This window comes from Bos grunniens, chromosome 16 (genome assembly GCF_055505025.1).
Source record: "Bos grunniens cultivar Pamir isolate PY7600 chromosome 16, Bosgru_T2T1.0, whole genome shotgun sequence".
Lineage (NCBI taxonomy): Eukaryota > Metazoa > Chordata > Mammalia > Artiodactyla > Bovidae > Bos > Bos grunniens.
The window spans coordinates 13963996-13986970 of record NC_141180.1 but is presented as its reverse complement, the minus strand read 5'-3'; the positions used below and the strand labels follow the sequence as shown (position 1 = coordinate 13986970).

General features: G+C 37.7%; 1 protein-coding gene across 8 annotated transcripts in view; it reads left to right on the top strand.

Annotated features, from left to right (window-relative positions):
- Positions 1-22975, top strand: part of HMCN1 (hemicentin 1) — a 537476-nt gene that overhangs the window by 345867 nt on the left and 168634 nt on the right. For 7 of the 8 annotated variants that reach the window (XR_015143096.1, XR_015143097.1, XR_015143098.1 and 4 more), the window contains 8 exons: positions 357-508; positions 1624-1747; positions 6065-6240; positions 8713-8809; positions 15794-15916; positions 16632-16793; positions 19204-19485; positions 21136-21303. Coding sequence is in view for 5 of the 8 variants with exons in the window: in XM_086343341.1 (XP_086199467.1) it covers positions 357-508; positions 1624-1747; positions 6065-6240; positions 8713-8809; positions 15794-15916; positions 16632-16793; positions 19204-19485; positions 21136-21303 (1284 nt within the window). In the remaining 3 variants the exon portion in view is untranslated. The remainder of the gene's footprint in view (positions 1-356; positions 509-1623; positions 1748-6064; positions 6241-8712; positions 8810-15793; positions 15917-16631; positions 16794-19203; positions 19486-21135; positions 21304-22975) is intronic. The other variant, XM_086343344.1, reaches the window with a different exon arrangement.

Below are 22975 nucleotides of genomic sequence, written 5' to 3'. Positions count from 1 at the left end.
TTTCACATGCTATTGGACTTGTTTGCTTTAGATGAATTGTTCAGAATAGTCATCAACTGTCTTATCAGCTAATGACAGTAGCCCTGTTTGTCAATATTGTCTATCAGAATCATAGGTTCAGGAAATGTTTTCAAGTTGTTTTCTCTAATAGTGCTTTTAAGAGGAGTTCGTAGTTAATGTACTAGCGTGGATACAGTGGAGGGAAACACGCGTACACACACAAACCTGGAAGGCAAGAAATAAGAAATATAAAACACATTACTGTGGACAGAACACATAGTTGTTATTATTCTGAGATGAAATATTCTGCGATGTTAGCATGCCTTACTTCTGTTTACTTTTTTGTTCCTTTCCAGTGCCCCCATCAATTTTTGGCAGCAATAACATGGTGGCAGTGGTGGTTAATAACCTGGTGAGGTTAGAGTGTGAAGCCAGAGGTATCCCAGCCCCAAGTCTGACCTGGCTGAAAGATGGGAGCCCCGTCACGAGTTTCGTTAATGGGATACAGGTACTCCATGTCATTTCTTAAGGCAGATCTACCATCTCACTATCAGTCCGCGAAGTCTAAACAAATAAAAGGGACTTGCAGAGCAAGGATTCACAAATGTTATCCAAAAATGTACATATATACATCTATGAATATGGACACACAACTGGGATTTCTAGACAGTTCATTAAAAGCTCAGTATGTCTAAGAGTTCCCTTGTCTCATATATAATTCTGTATTTTGACTATTGTTTTAGGTACATCTGCTTCCCTATTCCCACTGTCTGGTATCACCATAAGAGATACTCTACACAAAGAAATGTTTATCAATGACAGAAGCAGGAATTTCCTGGTAGAAGTTATATTTAAATTTCTGAAAATAATAATGAATCAGAGAACCATCTAGAGTGTAGTCACTTCTACTAAAACATCATATCAAGAAAAATGGAAAAAGACAACATTATGAGATATGAAATTTGAGTCTGAGAACAAAATTTAAGTACTTTGCACTGACTCAAAATTTGAGATACAAAAAGATATATATCCCATTTAAAGTGTACTTTAATCTTGTTTTGCCTTGAAGAAGGCATAGTTATTCCACCGTTCTGTTTCTTGAGCTTTTCTTGAAAATCCTTTGCTTGCAGAATTTGGAATCATAGACTATCCAGAGTCAGTGTCAGTATTTTTGAGATACAGCTATGTCAATGGAATAAAAGGGCTATGAGTGTGACTAATTAATTTGATTGATATTACAGTGTTAATTTTAACTTCTTAATTGTTCTCCCAAGGAAAAATTAGGAGGAGGATTGACTCCTCTTATTCCCACTTCTTATCTTTCTCCCCTGGTGGCTTTCTCTCTTTCTGTAGTAAGCATAGATAAAGTTGAATCTTCACTTGACCCTGTATGTGGGGGGTTGTTTTCAGTGATTATTGCCAGCTTTGGTTCTATTCTCTGTCTTCCTCCATGGAGAAAATGAGGAGATTGAATGATGCTTGCCCTCTTTAAAATATCCAGGTAGACATCCTTCTAGAGGCAAATGTTCGATTGATTAAACTCAGAAAATAATTTAAAAAGTATGTTTACGCCTCCCCTTCTCAGGAGCCACGTTGGTTATTTAGTGGTCTGTTCTCTGATAGGTTCTGTCTGGGGGCCGCATCCTAGCATTGACCAGCGCACAGATCAGTGATACCGGGAGATACACCTGTGTGGCAGTAAATGCTGCCGGGGAGAAACAAAGGGACATTGACCTCAGAGTATATGGTGAGACATTTTAATAATTCTTTCTGCTCTGAAATAGCTGTGTTTAAGTCCTGAGATCTTTGACACAGTTGAGAGTTTTTGACAATGGAGAGCTATGAACAATGGAAATGAAGTTATAAGATTAACAGAATCAGTTTCACCCTTTCTGCCTCATATTTGACTTTGACTGATTTTCCCTTTTTGAACTTCTGAGAATGAAAATGCATACAAAGATATGATCTTCTCACTAAAGCAAGCTCCTCTTCAAGTAGCTCTCTTGATCAATTCTATTTGAAGCCTAGATTTTCTTACCTTTTGATTATATGTACAATCAGCATATTTTATAGTTAATACTGTGTCTATGAATTAAAGGATTATTTGGGAAGCAAAAGTTGAATATAAATTAGGCAAAATTCAAGTCTTTTTCCTACCTGTGATGCAGCTGTAATATACAAAAGGAAAGGTCTGATTCCATCACACCAAGAAGCCCCCAAGATGAAATTGCGGTCTCATTGGCCTCCATTCATAGATTACACTTGTCATTTCACATTTTCGTACACCTTTGCATTTAGGATTTTTTCAGGTTGTTTTTTTCTTTTTAGTGTCTCATTTGCATTACATTTTTGCTTCCTGGAATAATGGATTTGTTTCTTCTGTGGCCCTCAAAGAGTATCTGTTTAATGCAGGCTTTTTCTTCTAGGTCCTACTTCAGTTCCAAAGAATTCACTCCTTTTAAAATATATATTAAAAAATGTATTATTTTTTTTAACCTCCAGGCCATATGAATTGATGTGCCTTTTTGAATTTGCCAAAAACAGTCATCACAAATATCTTTGACTTTGACTTAATAAGTTTTAATTTTTTAATTAAAAGGCCCCTCGTGACAACATAGATACCATACATATCTAATTAAGCTAAAAAACCCCAGTTGGCCTCAGTAAATCACCCATAACTTGTATGCATCCCCCACTTTTGTTGCTTCTGCAGTTGACATGTGTGGGTATTCAGCCTCCAGGTTTGTTGGTGCTCTGTGTCTGAGATAACAGAGATTCCAAAATGCCCAATCTCAAGAAATCTAACTCCTTCCCTTAATGGGTCACGTTTATCCTTTATGAAGAATTGGAATGTTTCCAGTCTACACTGTTTTTAGAGGATGATTCATCAGTTTAAGTTTGTAACACAATAGCTCCTTCAGTCATGAGCAAGCCTAGCCCAGGATTGCCGTTGGTATTCACTAGGTTTTAGTCAACACTGAAAATCTGGCCTTGGCTTTTTCCAATTCAGCATTGATTCATGTCAAAAGTGGATCTGAGAGGTGATAGAGAGTTGATGTTTTCCAGGAGTTATGAAGATGTGCATGACTATTCTTTAAGATTTTGTTAAGATACTCTCATACAAGTCTTTTAGTCCAAAAACCAGACTCTTCCCTCTGTAGTAAAAGTCAAGAGGCTAGCTAACATGTACATGTGTTTGAAAATGTGTGTGTTTAGTAGCTTGCTATGCTTATATATTTCATGTTAAAGAAGTGCCAAATTAAACAATTTTAATTTGAAATTAGCCTCCAATCTATCCTCTACTATTTATATTATGCCCCTGCACGATATTCCTAAGTTTGTGGTATTAACCTTGGTGATCTTGGGTTGGTTTGTTGCTCATGGCCAAAGATAAGTTCAGATTCACATTATAGAGTATAGGGGTGTAAAAGGAGCACATACTGGATAAAATAGCTATCCCTACAGTTACAAGAATAGTTCATTTAACTGTTTCTCCTTGGTATAAATTTGGAGGCTGCTTTACTGTGTTCTGAAGTGCTGAAACAAGAGAATTGAGTTTTTAAATGATTTGGATTCCTGCAGTACCTTTTCTTTAAACTGAAGTTCAGAGAGCTTTCTTAGCACTCACACATTCCCCAGCATCTCCACAAGCATAACCCCATGGCAATTCTGACTTGATAACTTATGTGTCACAGGCATAATGCACGGGATGAGAAACAGGCCCAATATGCCCTTCCTAAGCCACATGACTGCAAAGCAGAATAGGGATATCATCTAAGAAACCCAGGAATCTAAAGGGTGGAAGCTTTTTCTCTTCCCAGACTAAACAAGAAGTTGGAAATGAAAGACAGGACAGAAAAAAATAGATGGGCTTTAGTAATATATATCCTCAACTATAATTAGATTTGCTTTAATTTATCTTAAGAAACAAATACTCTTTTGTTTTTAGATTTTTCCTCTCAATGTTAAAAACTTGTTTTCCTTTGGAGCTTGACTCACTCACTTAGCTGTAAGAAAAGTAATTAAAGGAAAACTATTTGGAAATTAGCATTCTGCTCTCTTGAATTATTTCCGACATTTCTGTCTACAAGCAGTCCTAAAGAATCCATGCTCTTTTATAAAGTCTACAAGTAATCTAAGGTAAACATGTTTCACATAGTCAGGAGGCTTCTCTTGTGGCTGAGCTGGTAAACAATCCACCTGCAATGCTGGAGACCTGGGTTCAATCCCTGGGTTGGGAAGGTCCCCTGGAGAAGGCAAAGGCTACCCGCTACAGTATTCTGGCCTAGAGAATTCCATGGACTGTATGGACTCCAGTATCCTGGCCTGGAGAATGGCATGGGCTTGCAAAGAGTCAGACACGACTGAGCAACTTTCACTCACATAGTCATGGTACCTTTTTATCCAGAGACCAGACTTTTCCTGAAGTTATTTCCAAGCTATGAAATATGCTGTTCTATTTAGGACTCTTTATGCAAAGCCTGGTGAGGATATATTTTTTTTTCATAATAGAAGATGGCACTCATGCTCATTTTGCTGAGATTATAGAAGTTTTCATCTCAGACTAGTTGCATATCTTTTTCTGTGGTCTCACATGTGAAAAATAATCCCACTCTTTTCTGTCACCATAGATAAATTTAAGCTGATGGAGAGCCAGTATCTGTGTGTGCTATTAAATTTAGCAGAATGGACATCACAGATCTCTGCCCAAATGCTCCACTGGTCTGTTCCAACCATTGTGCATGAAATTTCTTTTGTTAGCATCAATTCCTTTGGGTTTAGCACAAGTCCTGCATCCAGAAACGGCATAAGAAAGTACCCTCTAGTTTGTATGCTTTTTCCTGTGTAGCAGAGAAATCTCCTGGTTACAGAAAAACTTGTTACTAGCTAAAATCCACAGAAAAAACGTTACTAGCTAAAGCCCATTGTCATTTTGCCACACGCAGCCATGTCGAGTCAGAAGCAATGGCTAACGGGCTGTTAAAATGTTCTTTACCACAAGCACCTCATTCCTCCCAATGCATTTGGAAAAATCCTTTAGGATTCATTTCAGCGAAACTTTGCCTTTCTTGTAAAAACAATAACAAAAAACTACAAATATGGTATGTTTTTTACAATCCTAAATAGTTATAGAATTCAGTGAGAAATGGCCGGGGAAATTCCCCTTTGTGCTTTTTTGGAGTCGCCCTTTAATAACAGACCTGATTTCAGTATTAGTTCATGTTTTTGAATTATTATAAATACAGGCCTGAAAGAGGCCTTGAGAGCTTATGAAGCCCACCCTCTCATTCTTGGCAGGGCTGTACCTAGACCATCTAAGACAAATGATTGTTTACTCTACTTTTTAATATACCCAAGGGAAGGCGATTCCTTAAACTCCTCCAAGAACATATTTCAGCATCTGACAAGCCTTATAGCCAGGGAATTCTCATTTTAATCTCATTAAAATTTCAACTCATTTCTTCTTTTTATGTAGCTGTGTGTTGTGCAGCTGGTCACTGATTTAGTTATCCCACATGGTCTGTATTCCATAGAATCATGTTATTTCACATAAGGTCTTATCTGTCACCAATCTTATATTTTGCACGCTGAGAGGTGGACAGGATGATCCCTTTCAACTCGATTTTTATTTTGCCTCTATATGTATGAAACTTATTTTATTTTGCAACAAAATATATAGATAAGCATCAAAAATATATTTGCTTTTAATTCATTGTTATTTCCAAAATATTTCATGAGTGATTTAATACTTTGAAAATCTTAAGGGGTGACTTCGAGTTCAAGAAGTTTCTTAAATGGGCACTTTGTGAGAACTTCCAGTTCTAAAACTTTTTTGCACAAGAAGTTAGTGAAAAACTATTTTTGTTCCACAGGAACACATTAATCAGTGATTTATGAACACTTGATTCTGAACCAAGTGATGCAAAGAGGGTATGCTAGAATTACTGTGATCCTACATCTTAAAAGGACTAATAAAGTTATTCAGTATATGTCCTGATGATTAATAAAGATAAGCAGTGTGCTGGCCTCTTTTATCCTGAGGGAAAACCCATCTTTCACTTAGTTGCACCAAATATTATGGGAGAAGAACAGAACGTCTCTGTCCTCATTAGCCAAGCTGTGGAGTTACTATGTCAAAGTGATGCTATTCCCCCACCGACTCTGACCTGGTTAAAAGATGGCCACCCCTTGCTGAAGAAACCAGGTCTCAGTGTTACTGAAAATGGGAGTGTGCTAAAGGTAAGGCTACAGATTCATTTACTTCTTCTTGTTTCTAAGATCATCACTTTAGTATTACCCCTGTCAAAATAGTACACTATTAAACTTTACAAGTATCCTACTAAATTTATCCTCTAAAATTCTAGGAACTCTTTTGAGGTTTGTGGTATTTTTTCTAATTTATGCCTAGTAAGATTTAAATATTTAAATATCAATTGTATTTGAAGGCAGAAGCCATTCAAAAAATGCTTCTAGCCAAATATGATAGAAACATTCTAAGGAGTGCATCATTTCGGTCATCCAACCAATCAGCGAATCCCCATTCTAGGTGCTCTGCACAGGGATGCAATGAAGAATGACACATTTATGCAAAATTTTCCAATTCTATATAAATATATTCTATATACATACATATAAAATTATTTCCAATTTTATATAATATATGAAAATCTAGCAGCTTAATTGAAAAATGCAGCTAAGTGCTATAAGGCTCTAAGTTACTTACCCAGTGGATGATACAGACAGTACATTTGGGAAAGATAGCGAAAAGTAAGGTTATGGTTGCCTAGAATAGTCTTAGATGGCTATTTGGCTTTCTATGGGTAGATGGGACAGAAGACCTGATTATGAAGAGCAAGTAAACTCATGATACTGCAACAATGTAACAAACTGAATTTTGGAAAGAATGTTGACAAGGCTGATTTGAGTGAAATAAGAACTAACATGGAAAGTCAGCCTAAGGAATTAGGATTCAGGAAGCTAACAGGCCACTGGAATGTTTATAAAATCCTCATAATAACCCTATGTAGAATTGAGAGAGTGGCTAAGTAATCTGCCCACAGTTACTAAGTGGCAGAAATGGGATTTGGATATAGAAGTATAACTTCAGAATCCATGCTGCTAACCACTACGCCACATGGCTTCTTGGTAAAAGAAAGTTATCACTGTCAAACAAAGAATCTTGAAAAGTGAATGAAAATTGTGGCATGAAGGGAAGCTTCCACAAGTAGAAGTATAAGAGAGAGTGGGAGGGAGCGTGAATGTGTGTATCAGAGGCAAGAGAATGGAGTCTTTCAAAATTACAGTCCTGAAATGATGGAGCTGGTAAGGCTGGAAAGGTCAGAGTCACTGATGGAGGAAGTAAGGTAAGTCAGTTGAGTTACAGAGGGAAAATAAAGGCAAAAAGTGCTGCCGTTTCTCAGAAGTAGAGTTCTAGAAAGCAGCTAGAGTTCTCAAACCTCAGCACTGACTGAATGATAGAGGGAGATGAGTGTATTAACATAAGTCCCAGCACTGCTCAGGGAGAGCTGTGCTTGAGTAGAACTGTCTTAGCAATTTCAGTGACTGGAGGAGTTCATTTCTTCAGAGCACAGATCCCAGTGGAGTTGGGAAGCCAGGAGAGAGGGAATGAAGAAATCCTGGGATTCACTGAATCTCCACCTCCAAGGCCATCCAGGCACCCTGGAATGACTGGGTCCAGAGGAAGGGATGTAGGGAGAAGACTTCTTGGAAGTGAGAACTAGTGAAGACTAAATACTTTCAGTGATAACTGCAACTCCAATGATTCACCCTCTTTTGAATATTCTAGCAATTGATTTCAAAGTTAGCTGTCAATTACATATTATTTGTTATACCTCTTATAGTATCTTATATTATTATTTACACCTTGTTTATCATTAAACTCTTTTTTATATTCACATGCTTTATATTATCAGCTGGATTGCAGACTCAAGGCAGAAACCATATTTTACACTGTATTTCTTAGTGTAGTACTTCTATCTACTGTAGCATCTGTAGGTACTTCTATCTGTAGTGCCTAGTACAAGATTCTAAATAACTGCTGAAAGGTCTATGAATAAATGATGGATAAGTATTCATGTATGTTGCAGATAAATATATGGAAAATACTTACTGATATTCAATTATCTACCAAGCACCAAACTGGGTACTAAGAGATTAAGACTAATTGAGTATATTGGTTGACTTGAAGGAGCTTTTAAACATGATATAGAAGAAAGCAATAAACTAAGAGTAAGGGTATTATTTTACTGAAGAGTGTTCTGGACATAAAAAAATAGTATATTTAAAGCCATAAATAACTCATTCAAAGGTTAATTGTGGGGGTTTGCTATTTTATCTTAATCATATTTAAAAGACCTTTCTAGACCTTCAACCACTAAAGTTAACGAGATTAAAACAAGGTATGACGTAAGTGATAATTGTTGAATCTTGGTAAGTATTGAATGTGGGTAATGGGCATATAGCCATCAATTTTATTGGGTTGGCCAAAAAGTTCATTTGAGTTTTTCATAACATCTTAAGTAAAAAATAGACCAAACTGTTTGGCTAACCCAGTACTATCTTCTCAACTTTTTATATGTTTGAAAACTTTCAGAACAAATGAAAAGTCAGAGATCACAAGCAACATTAATATAAAACCCCAATTCATTACAAAATATAAACTGTGGTTTCAAAGCATGATTTTGTTTTTAGATTGAAGATGCTCAGGTTCAAGATAGTGGTCGCTACACTTGTGAAGCCACAAATGTTGCAGGAAAAACTGAGAAGAACTATAATGTCAACATTTGGGGTAAGTGAGATCAGCCCTTAAATGATTCAGCTGTGGTTTGACCTATCATTGTATTAAACCGTTCTTAAACTGACAACCACATAAATAAGACATAGATGATATTAATTAATATGTTTAAATGATGCTGAGCTGTCCTGAATATCAGCTTATATACTTAATTCAAGGGCAACTAAATAGATTTCCTGAACCTAAATATATAGATCACTGTAACTTTGATCTCTCCTGACTGATTAACATACCCTCTGGCTTCTAGAGCCAGGATTTGCTAATGATTGAGCATTCTTCACGAGCAGAGAGCCTGTTGGTTAATTGAAAATGTCAGAAGGTCAAATTATGTATGTGAATTTAGTGTGTGAGAAAGACAAAGAGCACGTGCAGTTGGGGTGGGAGATGAGGTTACTCTGCTGACGAATGTGAAATGCTATGCTCACTTGAAGTTTTAATAAGTTACTAAGATAATTTGTTAGTTACTAAGATAGTTTTTAGGAATAATTGCAACTTTTATGTTAGCTGTGGTTGTCTGCCAGTTGTTAAAAAGTGTTCCTGTTTCCCAATTAATCAACTTTTAAGTACTTGTTTACATTCATTTATAACATATTAACCACTATTAATTTGGATTATATTTGTTTAAATATTTTAATTATTGAGGTAATGACATGAAATATAACTTTGATTATAAAAGTTAATTAAAAACCACAGATTAAAATAAAAATAAGTAGAGGAAGTAATCTGATTCCAATGGAGAACAACTATTGTTTAAAAGTATGCATTTACTTAGAGAATAGCTTGTTAATTATAAATCGTTATTATCATTTTAAAAATCTTGAAAATTATGAGAAGTGTTATCATTTATCCTATAAAGGAATTCATTTACTTTTAAATACTAAAATTTATTATGTACTTAAGTTATATTTATTATATATTAGTTACATATTGGGCTTCCCAGGTGGCTCAGTTGTAAATAAACCGCCTGCCAAACAGGAGATGCGGGATCAATCCCAGTATCAGGAAGATCCTCTGGAGGGGAAATGGCAACCCACTCCGGTATTCTTGACTGGGAAATTCCATGGACAGAGGAGCCTGGTGGACTATAATCCATGGGGTTGCAAAAGAGTCGAACACAACTTAGTGACTAAACAACAAGTTACATATTATTAACTTCTCTTCCTACTTCCTTCCATCCTTTTTCTCCCTCTATGTTTCCTTTACTTCCCTTCTCTTATTTCTCTCAAGTGGGAAAAATATTCATACACTTCCCAACATGGACAAGAGACTGCTAAGTGTTATCAAGTAAAGGTTGAAAAAAGAAGTGAAAAAGAAAAATTCGGAGTGATGATCAATTAGAAAGTGAGGTGAAGAATTCACTTTTTAAAAATTGTACAACAAAATATAATTTTAGTTATTTATATTTTTAAAGTTTACTTTATTGAAATACAGTTGATTTATCAGTCAGTTTAGTTCAGTCACTCAGTCGTGTCTGACTCTTGGCGACCCCATGGACTGCAGCACACCAGGCCTCCTTGTCCATCACCAACCCCTGGAGTTTACTCAAGCTCACGTCCATTTAGTCGGTGCTGCCATCCAATCATCTCATCCTCTGTTGTCCCCTTCTCCCCCTGCCTTCAATCTTTCCTAGCATCAGGTTCTTTTCCAATGAGTCACTTCTTTGCATCAGGTGGCCAAAGTATTGGAGCTTCAGCTTCAGTCCTTCCCATGAATAGTCAGGACTGATTTCTTTTAGGATAGACTGGTTGGATCTCCTTTCAGTCCAAGGGGCTCTCAAGAGTCTTCTCCAACGCCACAGTTCAAAAGCATCAATTCTTCAGCGCTCAGCTTTCTTTATGGTCCAATTCTCACGTCCATACCTGACTACTGGAAAAACCGTAGATTTGACTAGATGGACCTTTGTCAGCAAAGTAGAGTCTCTGCTTTTTAATATGCTGTCTAGGTTGGTCATAGCTTTTCTTCCAAGGAGCAAGCATCTTTTAATTTCATGGCTGATTGCTTAGAGAGAGTAAAAAGAATATGTATAGAAGAGTACTGTGTAGAATGACTCTCACATACCATGTAAGAAGGGAGACAGAAAAAGAAATCCCAGATGGGAAACTGAGTTGGAACATTTGTCAAAGAGGTAGGAATAAAAGTGGGTAAAACTTCTATTGTGGAAACTCAGGACAGTGGTGTTCCCAGAAGAAGAATGCAGACAGGAAATAGGTTGGACATATATATATGAGTGGGTGAATGAATGCATAATGGCACACACTGCAGAGAAGTCAAATGAGACATAAACTACAAAGTGTACTTAACAGATGAGTAGACCTGTGCCTCTTAAAGAGGAAAGCAGTAGATATAAGAATGAATGATAAGGGAAAGTTGAGACTTTAAGACTGGATTCACTAAAAAATTACTTATGGTGTGACTCTGTGTTCTGGGCACTATGCCATGTGTAAGCATAGATAGGTTCATAAGAAAGACAACGACACTGGTCACACAGAACTTAGAGTCTGCTGGTGTAGAAATACCTTTCAAAAGATAGTTAAAATTGTTTCCTAAGAGTTATCACAGGAGATTTTGTGGGAAGACATAGCAGGGGGCTGGTGATACCTAACTGAGGTTTTAAGGATGAGTAGGTGTCAGCTCTCTGAAGATGGAAGCATAAAGACCTGGAGAACATTATCTGTATTCAATGAACAAAACAGCATTCACTATGGAGCCTAGTGTGGCTCAGAGGAGAATAAGAAGATATAATGTTAGGTAAGAAAGATTAAAAAGGGCATATAGAAGAGGACCTCTAAAATCAATTTTAAAAAAGGTGATACAACACCACTAATGGGATTCAAAGGAGGACTGGGGCATTCAGATTTGTATTTTAGGAAGAAAGCCAGTAAACTAGTTTTTTAGTATTAAATTATTTAAGTTTTTAAGAAATTGAATTAATAGGATTGGTTGATTACATTGAGAGGTATGGAAACAGGAAAGGGTAAAAGATGGATGTTGGTTTGGGCTGATCAGCTGGGCTGTGTGGACAGCAACGTCCTCCCCTTGGAGGAGGTTCAGTTTAGGACAAGTTGAGTTTGAGAATCCCTCTAAGGCACCCACATTGAGATATTAAGTAGACAGATATAAAAATGGTCAGCATCATTAATTATTAGACAAAAGCAGATTAAAACTACAATGAGATATCACCTCACACCAGTCAGAAAATCTACAAATAATAAATGCTGGAGAGGGTGTGGGGAAAAGGCAACCCTCCTACACTGTTGATGGGAATGTAAACTGGTGCGGCCACTATGGAAAACAGTATGGAAGTTCCTTAAAAAACTAAAAATAGAGCTACCATCTGATCCAGCAATCCTGCACCTGGGCATATAACTTGAGAAAAATGTGGTTCGAAAGGATACATGCACACCAGTGTTCATAGCAGCAGTATTTACAATAGCCAAGACATGGAAGCAACTTAAATGTCCATTGACGGATGAATGCATAAAGAAGAAGTGGGACGTGTGTACAATGGAATGTTGCTCAGCCATGAAAAGAATGAAATAATCCATGAAGCAACGTGGACGGACCTGGTGAACTCATTTACAAAACAGAAACAGACTTAGAGAACGGATTTATGGTTACCAGGGGGGAGGGTGCGGGGGAAGGGGTAGATTCAGAGTTTGGGATTGACATGTACACACTGCTATATTTAAAATAGGACAAATTTAGAAAACTCAGTAGTGGCCACAGGACTGGAAAGGGTCAGTTTTCATTCCAATCCCAAAGAAAGACAATGCCAAAGAATGCTCAAACTACCGCACAATTGCACTCATCTCACACGCTGGTAAAGTAATGTTTAAAATTCTCCAAGCCAGGCTTCAGCAATATGTGAACCATGAACTTCCAGATGTTCAAGCTTGTTTTAGAAAAGGCAGAGGAACCAGAGATCAAATTGCCAACATCTGTTGGATCATGGAAAAAGCAAGAGAGTTCCAGAAACACATCTACTTCTGCTTTATTGACTATGCCAAAGCCTTTGACTGTGTGGATCACAATAAACTGTGGAAAATTCTTCAAGAGATGGGAATACCAGACCACCTGACCTGCCTCTTGAGAAACCTGTATGCAGGTCAGGAAGCAACAGTTAGAACCAGACATGAAACAACAGACTGGTTCCAAATAGGAAAAGGAGTACGTCAAGGCTGTATATTGTCACCCTGCTTATTTAACTTATATGCAGAGTACATCATGAGACACATTGGGCTGGAAGAAGCACAAGCTGGAATCAAGATTTCCGGGAGAAATATCAATAACCTCAGATACGCAGATGACACCACCCTTTTGGCAGAAAGAGCCTCTTGATGAAAGTGAAAGAGAAGAGTGAAAAAGTTGGCTTAAAGCTCAACATTCAGAAAACAAAGATCATGGCATCTGGTCCCATCACTTCATGTCAAATAGATGGGGAAACAGTGGAAACAATGGCTGACTTTATTTTTCTGGGCTCCAAAAATCACTGCAGATGGTGACTGCAGCCATGAAATTAAAAGACGCTTACTCCTTGAAAGGAAAGTTATGACCAACCTAGACAGCATATTAAAAAGCAGAGACATTACTTTGCCAACAAAGGTCCATCTAGTCAAGGCTATGGATTTTCCAGTGGTCATGTATGGATGTGAGAGTTGGACTACAAAGAAAGCTGAGTGCCAGAGAATTGATGCCTTTGAACTGTGGTGTTGGAGAAGACTCTTGAGAGTCCCTTGGACTGCAAGGAGATCCAACCAGTCCATTCTAAAGGAGATCTGTCCTGAGTGTTAATCGGAAGGACTGATGGTGAAGCTGAAACTCCAGTACTTTGGCCATCTGATGCGAAGAGCTGGCTCATTTGAAGAGACCCTGATGCTGGGAAAGATTGAGGGCAGGAGGAGAAGGGGACAGCATAGGATGAGATGGTTGGATGGTATCACTGACTTGATGGACATGGGTTTGGGTAGACTCCGGGAGTTGGTGATGGACAGGGAGGCCTAGCGTGCTGCGGTTCATGAGGTCGCAAAGAGTCGGACACAACTGAGCAACTGAACTTAATGGGTTGGACCTGGAAATTATTATACTAAGCAAAGTAAGTCAGACAGAGAAAGACAAGTATCACGTGATATTGCTTGTATGTGGCATCTAAAAAATGATACAAATGAACTTATTTACAAAACAGAAAACGACTTAGAGAATGAATTTTTGGTTACCAGGGGGAAGTGGAGGTGCAAAGGGTAGATTTGGAGTTTGGGATTGACAGTTACACACTGCTGTATTTAAAATAGGTAACCATTAAGGATCTACTGATAAATAAATTTTTAAAATCTAGTCAGATATAAAAGTCCAGATCTCAGAGACTATCTGCATTACAGATACAGGTTTGCAAGTATTTGTATTAATGTAAGTGGTACTCACTCATGGGAATGAGTGGAGTTTGATTTGGAGGTCATGGATTTATAGTTGATGGCAATCTAGGTAGCTGTCATTTTCTTCTGTAGACATTTCATGTATGGGATAGGTTATGACAGAGTAAACTATAGGATTTATCTCGAGAAATGGTATTGCCAAATAAGAAAAGCAACAGTGTGGGGCAGTTGCGAATATTGGCAGAAGACTAGTTGAAATTATTGAACATAAAATCAAAGCTGGATAGTGAAGTCAGTAAATAAAAGAGCAGATAGATTGGGCGGCTTCTGAAAAGTTTAAGAGCTAGGTCGTTGAACTGAGAGTTGGGAATACTTAAATGAAGGTGCTGTGAGGATAGGATGTGACCTACATTTATAAATTAATAGGAGAAATGTTCTAGATGGTGAAAAGTGTATGGCTTTTGTTGGAGAAAGGGATGAGCAGATCAAGAAACTGAGTAGCCCGATGTTTAGACGTGGCAATTGAATTTATACAGAATGATGACAGGTCTTCAATGTGAAGAGAAGGGATGGAAACAAGTACCAAATTGTTCAGTGAAGGAAAAAGAATGACAGGTTCACAGAGAGTGAAAAGAAAGAGAAAGGGAAGTAAATGGATGAAATGAGCCTCAAAGGAATAGAGAGTTTCATGGAGGTAGTTAAACAATGGCTGGAAACTGCATTTGAGGGTGAGGATTCTCCCACTCCTCAACTCCCAGGAGCTTAGGAGAACAAGCATCTATCATGTGATAATACTGCAGCCAGAAGAGTGTCAAGGGGAGAATTTGGCCAGCAAATGCAGACTCAGCCTCTTAGAGAAAAGTTTGGGTAGTCAATTCACTTTGAAGGTTCCAAGGAGAGGCTGGAGGCCGGTGGGGAGACAGACTGTGCAACCTGGGATTGGGAACATATCTGTTTCTTAGATCAAATTCCTCACCTCTGTTCTTTATTGTTTAGTTGCTAAGCTGTGTCTAACTCTTGTAACCCTATGGACTGTAGCCCACCAGGCTCCTCTGTCCATGGGATTTCCCAGGCAAGAATACTGGAGTGGGTTACCATTTCCTTTTCCAGGGAGTCTTCTCTACCCAGAGATCGAGCCCATGTCTCCTGCTTGGCAGGCAGATTCTTTACCACTGAGCCACATGGGAAGCTTTGCCCCTGTTCTTTACTTTATGTTGTGTGCCTGATGCTTTTTGATTCTGTTCAGCATTTGAGATATCAAAGCTCACAGGTGCAAATGGCTGGGTTAAATTTAAACTTGATAGATGTCTTCATTTTTCAAATTTAATGTGTCTAAATATCCATAATATACTATATCATCTGTTTATGTCACTCTGAGTATTTTGATAATTAAATTTGTCTGTGAAAATGGGAAATCTGCTATTATATATTCATTCTATATCTTACAATTGGCTTGTAATGTGGTGTTGATATGTCAGCTGCAAGTGCTAGATTATTTCTTCATTCCTTTTGAGTGGGAACCTTTTTTTTTTTTAACATGCAAAGCATTAGGGAAATTTTATAATTGTTCTTAAAATAGTGTTTTTCCTTTTTTAAAAAAATCTTTCAGTACCGCCAAATATTTCTGGTTCTGATGAAGCTGCTCAACTTACAGTCATTGAAGGACACCTCATTAGTCTATTGTGTGAATCAAGTGGTATTCCTCCCCCAAATCTCATTTGGAAGAAGAAAGGTTAGTTTTCATCTTTTGACATTTATATAATTAAGTATAAATATTAAATAAATTCATGTTTTATTTGAAAAATATGCCAATTTATTAATAAACTCCTTTGAAGTTTGCATACTAAAATATTAGACAGCATACTTGCTTTATGCTAAATGTGTCACATGTGATAATTCTGTACTGTCAAGGTGAAAATCTTCAGATTTGAGAGTAGTCCCAAGAAGAAATTAAAGGGCAGCTATACTGATCACAAATCCACCATTCAATTAACTATTTTTTCTTCTTTAAAATAGGTTTAAAAATTATCTTCTAAAGCAAGCATTTTTTGGTATATGTGACAGTTTTGTAATTATGTTAAATTGAATTCTGAAGTTCAACAGATTTTCAGTTATTCATCAACAAATATGTGTCCTTTAAGTACCAAATCTTCTAAATTTTTAGCTGATTTAAGAAATAATTTTTGTTTTACTTAGAGATTTTTAAAAATTTATTTTACAAAATATGTTTTCTTTAAATGCAATATTGATTGAAAGAAAAGTTTGCAGAAGATAGCCTTCTCTTCCTCGTCCTCTTCTTCCTTTTTGCATAGATTATTATACAGTACCCTCTGCCTTTTGAGTATGTGAACAGGAAGTAAATAAATATGTATTGGTACTCATTAGAAGTATATACACAAATGCCGTATATGTTTGCTTCACATTCTGCCACTTGGTTTTTCTTGCAGGCTCCCCAGTGCTGGCTGATTCTGCAGGGCGAGTCAGAATTTTATCTGGAGGCAGGCAGCTGCAGATTTCAATTGCAGAAAAATCCGATGCAGGGCTCTATTCATGTATGGCGTCGAATGCTGCTGGGACCGCAAAGAAAGACTACAGTCTGCAAGTTTACAGTAAGTTACTGATTAGCCAGGCTCTGGCACAATTAAAAAACAACAGCTTTTCCATCCTTCTCTTTTTCTTTATATCTTTAAGATTCAAAGTAGTATAGTTATATAGTTGGCCTCCTTGGCCCTGCTTATCCATAAATTCCACATCCATGGATTCAACCAACTGCATATCAAAAGTATTTTTTTCAATGTCCAAAAAGTGAAAAAAAGCAAAACTTGAATTTTTCTGGGCATCAGGAAACTATTTGCATACTATTTACATTGTATTTACAACTGTTTACATATCATTAAAAGGTATTATTGGAGAAGGCAATGGCACCCCACTCCAGTACTCTTGCCTGGAAAATCCCATGGACGGAGGAGCCTAGTAGGCTGCAGTCCATGGGGTCGCTAAGAGTCGGACATGACTGAGCAACTTCACTTTCACTTTTCTCTTTCATGCATTGGAGAAGGAAATGGCAACCCACTCCAGTATTCTTGCCTGGAGAATCCCAGGGATGGAGGAGCCTGATGGGCTGCCACCTATGGGGTCGCACAGAGTCGGACATGACTGAAGCGACTTAGCATAGCATAGCATAACATAAGGTATTATAATCTCGTGATGATTTAAAGTGTAACAGAGGATGTTCAAAGGTTATATGTAAATGCTGTGCCATTTTCTATATAATGGACTTGAGCATCCTCAGATTTTGGTTTCTGAGTCAGATCCTGGAACCAGTCCCCTCTGGATACGCAGGGATAGGTACACCTTTCATAAGAGCCACAAGTTTAAATTGTGTTGACATAACAAGAGAGAAGTTATTTATTTCTAGCTAGTACTTACTCAGTTATACAGCTGTCCATTCTGCATCAACTTGCTGATGGCAGACTCACAATGTGGCTATAATTTGTTGGGGGCAGGATGGTAGACATGAAATGGGGAGAATGGCATTTTATCATTGGGTATAGTTACAGTATGTAAAAATATGCCTTTTTGTTTGTTTGTTTAACTTAAACTTTTATTTTGTATTGGGGTATAGCTGATTAACAATGTTGTGATAGTTTCAGGCGAACAGTGAAGGGACTCAGCCCTAGATATACATGTATCCATTCTCCCCCAAACTCCCCCACATATCCCATTTTAAAGATTATTTAATTTATGTAAAATTTTAAAGTATAAAATATGTACATTATCTCGTTTAATTTTTACATGAACTATGATATGAGACAAAAATTTGGCCTTCCTTTTTTATCAGTGAAAACTTAAGCCCAGAGAAGTTTCCATGACTAGCTGAGGTCATATGACTTGTGTATGACAGGATAGGCACTCGAATACAGAATTTCTAACATGGGTCCATTTGCTTCCCCCACCCCACATATGTCTTTGAGTTTGTTTAATCTTCTTTCTTGGAATCAGGTTCCATTAGGTGAATTTAACTGTAAGGTTACAGAATCTCTGGCCATTGGTGGCTTAAACAAATAGAGATTTATTTTCTGACATAATGAGAAGCTGAGGTTGGCAGTCACTGGAGTTGGTCAGCATCTTACTTTTATTAGGACAGGAGATCTAGGATTCTCCTGGTCCTTTTGTGATCTCAAGATTCTGGTTTCTGTATTTGTAGTGTGAAGTCCACACTGACGGCAAAAAGAAGGAGAAGGGATGTTATATTTCTCTTTTAGCAGGAGAGCAAAAAATTCCGCAAATCTGCCCCCTCACTTTACTCCTGCCAGCAGACCTCTATTCAGATTTTTTAGATCTACAGTGATTCATTCAGTCACCACAATTTCTAAAGATGGAGAAACAGTCTCAGTTTTTCCAACTCCTCTAGTGGGCGGAAGAAAGGAACTGGTAATGGACTTTGGGTCATGAACTAGATTATCATACATATTTTAAATTAGTATTAGGAAGATTTACATAGGTTAGAGCTACAGGTGATGATAGTTCAAATATTTGTATAATGTCTCCAAAGCAGAAAGAGTAGCTAATGCAACTTTCTTTCCTTACTATACTGAGTTTAGGCATGAACCCATTTAGAAACATTGGAGAAGAATGCCACCTATCATGTGGCAATGCCATGACTATTAGTCCCAGGTCTTTGCTTTGTAGTTAATTTTTTGACATGAAAAATGATTTTAACTTTGCCTGATGAAAATTCTTATATAAGACTTGGACTTCCCCGGTGGTACAGCATAAAGAGTCTGCCCGCCAATGCAGGAGATGCAAGAGATGTGGGTTCGATCCCTGGATCGGGAAGATCCCCTGGAGAAGGAAATGGCAGCCCACTCCAGTATTCTTGCCTGGAAAATTCCATGGACAGAGGAGTCTGGCAGGCTACAGTCCATGAGGTCAGAAAGAGTCGGACATGACTGAGCACAGCACATATGTACTCGGCCTCATCTGAGCAAACATTTCTTTTCTTTTTTTTCTTCCCAGTTCGACCAACTATATCCAACAGTGGTAGCCACCCTACAGAAATCATTGTAACTCGAGGAAAGAGCGTTTCCTTGGAGTGTGAGGTGGAAGGTATTCCTCAACCAGCAGTGACCTGGATGAAAGATGGCCGCCCTTTGACGAAGGGAAGAGGAATGGAAATAATGGATGAAGGTCGTGTGGTTCAGCTGAAGAACGTTCATGTGTCTGACACAGGCCGTTATGTGTGTGTTGCTATGAATATAGCAGGAATGACTGACAGAAAATATGACTTAAGTGTACACAGTAAGTATAAAGAGGCTCCTTAAGTCTGTTAACTGGCTGATATAATCTACAGCCTCCTGGATGGGAGATATAGACCTCAGGTGTTGAGTGTTTTATTTATAGTCTATTATTTTCTACTATTTGGAAAAGACCCTAATGCTGGGAATGATTGAGGGCAGGAGGAGAAAGGGGCAACAGAGGATGAGATGGCTGGATGACACGATGAACTCAATGGACATGAGTTTGAGCAAATTCCAGGAGATCTGGAAGGGACAAGGAAGCCTGGCATACTGCATTCCTTGGGGTTGCAAAGAGTTGGACACAACTTATGACTGAACAGCAACAAATTTCTACACACATATCACTTCTTTAGATCAGTCTCATCATTATCATGCTATGCCTGACCTCCCTTTTCTTATTTTGCTGAAATAAGCATGTATCGGATATTCTTTTAGAAAAGCACATTGTGAAGTCGATAATTATCTTTTTCAAATACTTTTGATCCAATGCCATCCCAAGTGATATTCCTTGATTCTGTGTTTTCCTCATTAGCTGACTTGATAAGTGTAAACCTAGATTCCTTACAGCTTACTGACCCAGCTTCAGTTGGGTATAAGTTGTATTGAAATCAGCTTTACAATTCTAAATAATGAGCACAAATGTCAGTAGGAATAGATCAGACACACATATACTCCTATTTATGTGTGACACCTATTTGTATGCATATAATTTGAATTGGGGTTTTTAAATCTATAGAATCAATGGTAAATCTAATAGACTTAGTTTTTTGACTTAATTCCAGTTAGAACATGCACAAAGTCCAGTATAGTTTGCAAGCAATGTGTGAAAGCTAATGATTGAAAAGAAATCAGTCTTATGTATCTTTTAGTTAGACTGTGGTTTTTTTTTTTCATTCTTTTTAACAGGTGCTTATTGCATTACTTGAATGTTTTATACTTTATTTGATAAATCCTCTAGGAAAGAACATTTAGGTCGGATGTATTAACAAGAGTGGCTGTCATAAAATTTCCTAGGCAAGACTGATGTTGAGAAATCAAGATCTCAGATTATGATAAATTCCAATTGACTCAGTCCTCTGCTTGCTTCAATTCTGTGAGACTCTGAAAGTAGAGCGCCACTGGCCCTGCTCTGTGACGAAGGAAAACATGATGGAGGGTAACTTTCCCTGGACTACTGAGGGCCATATAGAGGCACTCAGGGCCTGTGTGGAGCCTTGTTTCCTCTCCTTCTGGTGCTGGCTTAATTGGATTTTCATGCCAGTTCTCCTCTAAGCCAGCCCTTGCACTTGCCCAAGCCTGTTGGGTCAATGTGACCTGCCACCCCTCCTCAGACTATCCTGACTGCACTCTGCTCTTGGCCCAAACTTGTCTTCTCAGCCCACTTTGTGTGTTTCACATGTTTTTGTCCACAAGGCACACTTGCCCTCTAGGAGCTGGTCACTCCAGTCTTCTCTAGGGTTCTGGGTTCCCCCTCTTCTGCCCCTCTTAGTTGCTCTCTGACTCTCAGGCAGCTCCTTCACATTTTTACTTCCAGGAGTGTCACAGTCATCGTCATCATCATCTCATTGTTGTCATTGTTTATTTTGCTAGTGTTGCCCAGAAAATCATTTTTAAGAATAAACTATTTAGAATTTGGTGCTTTGTCTTACAGCCCCTCCAAGCATCATTGGAAACCACAGGACACCTGAAAATATAAGTGTGGTGGAAAAAAGCTCAGTGTCGCTAAATTGTGAAGCTTCAGGAATTCCCCTGCCTTCAATTACGTGGCTTAAAGATGGGTGGCCCGTCAACCTTAGCAGCTCCCTGCGAATCCTCTCAGGTATTAAAAATTCTTGAAGCTTGGTAATCTGGTTAGCTTCCTGTGGCCACAGCTTATCCTTAATTTCTCATATCTCCATGTTTTTTTTTTTCCTTTTTTGAGCTAACTGCTTACTATAATACCTACTGATCATATTAAGAAAAAACTTTGGAACATCAGAAGCTATAGGACAATGGGGAAAATCTCTAAATATTTCTGGATCCTTGTGAAAGAGTAGTCTTGGCACTCGATTATTACTTAATTCATGGGGATGTCAGAGCATTCATGCTAGAATGAGTACAAACTAATTTGAAAAGTGAAGAATGAAAAGAAGTACTGGAATTGAAACCAGAGCCTAGAGGGTATAATGTTATATAACATATCTCCATATTCAAACAAAGTGTTTGAATTTATTCATGGCTATTCTAAGTGAGATTTGTATTTCCAAGATGGGATAGTTTCTTTTGAGCTAAGACTTTATCATTATTATAGAAGATACTCTGCTGATTCCTCATCTAATTATGTAGGAAAATCTATTATCTTATTCTTTATAGATCAGTGTAAGTGCAGAGAGAGATGTCTTGGGGCATGCCCCTGGAATCTACCCCTGGCTCCTTTCACTAATGACTTGGATACAGACTAAGAAAATAATCTCTCCAAGTCTGTGGGTAATAAAAAGCAGGGGTACTTAGAAGAATACCTAATGTGTTTAATGAAGACATCTGAATTCAAACACATCTTACTCTGGAACTTCTGAATTAAACCTAACAAAATGAAAGTTAAGTAGACTCCTGTACTCGCTTTCAAAAACCAGTGATGAAAATTAGGGTGAGATATTGCTTCAGAATTCTTCATATGAAAAGATCTCTGAACTGTGTTAGTGATTGAGTATGCATTAGCATTGTAAGGTGTTTTATTGGGAAAAGCAAATACAGTGTTTTGCCACCTGAATATATTTTTACCAGTAAGACAAGACCGGTTGTACTCTGGACTTATCTTACTCATTAGGAAGATGTAAGAAGTATTTATTGACGATATTTTCATGGAGCATAACCATGATGGCCAATAATTGGAAAATAGGCTATATGCCTGATTCCATTTAATCTGAAAAAATAAACTTTGTGTAACCTTATTATCTCATAGTGAAAATTACATTTAAATACTTGAAGAGCCATGGGGTAGAACAGGTTATGTTGGTTGTATGTAGTTCCAGAGGTTAAAAGTAATGCTAATGTATGGAAAATTCTAGGGACAGATTTGGGTCTGAATGCAAACAACTTTAAAACAATATTTGTGTTGTTGAAAGTCAAGATGAACTATTTTAAGAGGTAATGAGCTCCCTGACTCTAAGGGTATTCAAAGTTTAAATTCCCACTTTTGAAAGATTTTTCAGAAAAGATATTTTCCTAGTATTTGAGTTAGATCTAAATATCCTATTATCTATTTCTTCAAGATCTTGGTCTATAAATGATAGGAACTAAATGAGAAATTTCCATTGCTGTAGTTGTTATATTCATTGCCTATAATTAAATATATAAATGAAAAAATTATTAGCAATGTTTATTGCCTATAATGGACTTCCCAGTGGTAAAGAATCTGCCTACTGATGCAGGAGACACAGGTTCAATTCCTGGCTCAGGAACATCCCCTGGAGAGCAGAATGGCAATCCACTCCAGTATTCTTGCCAGGATA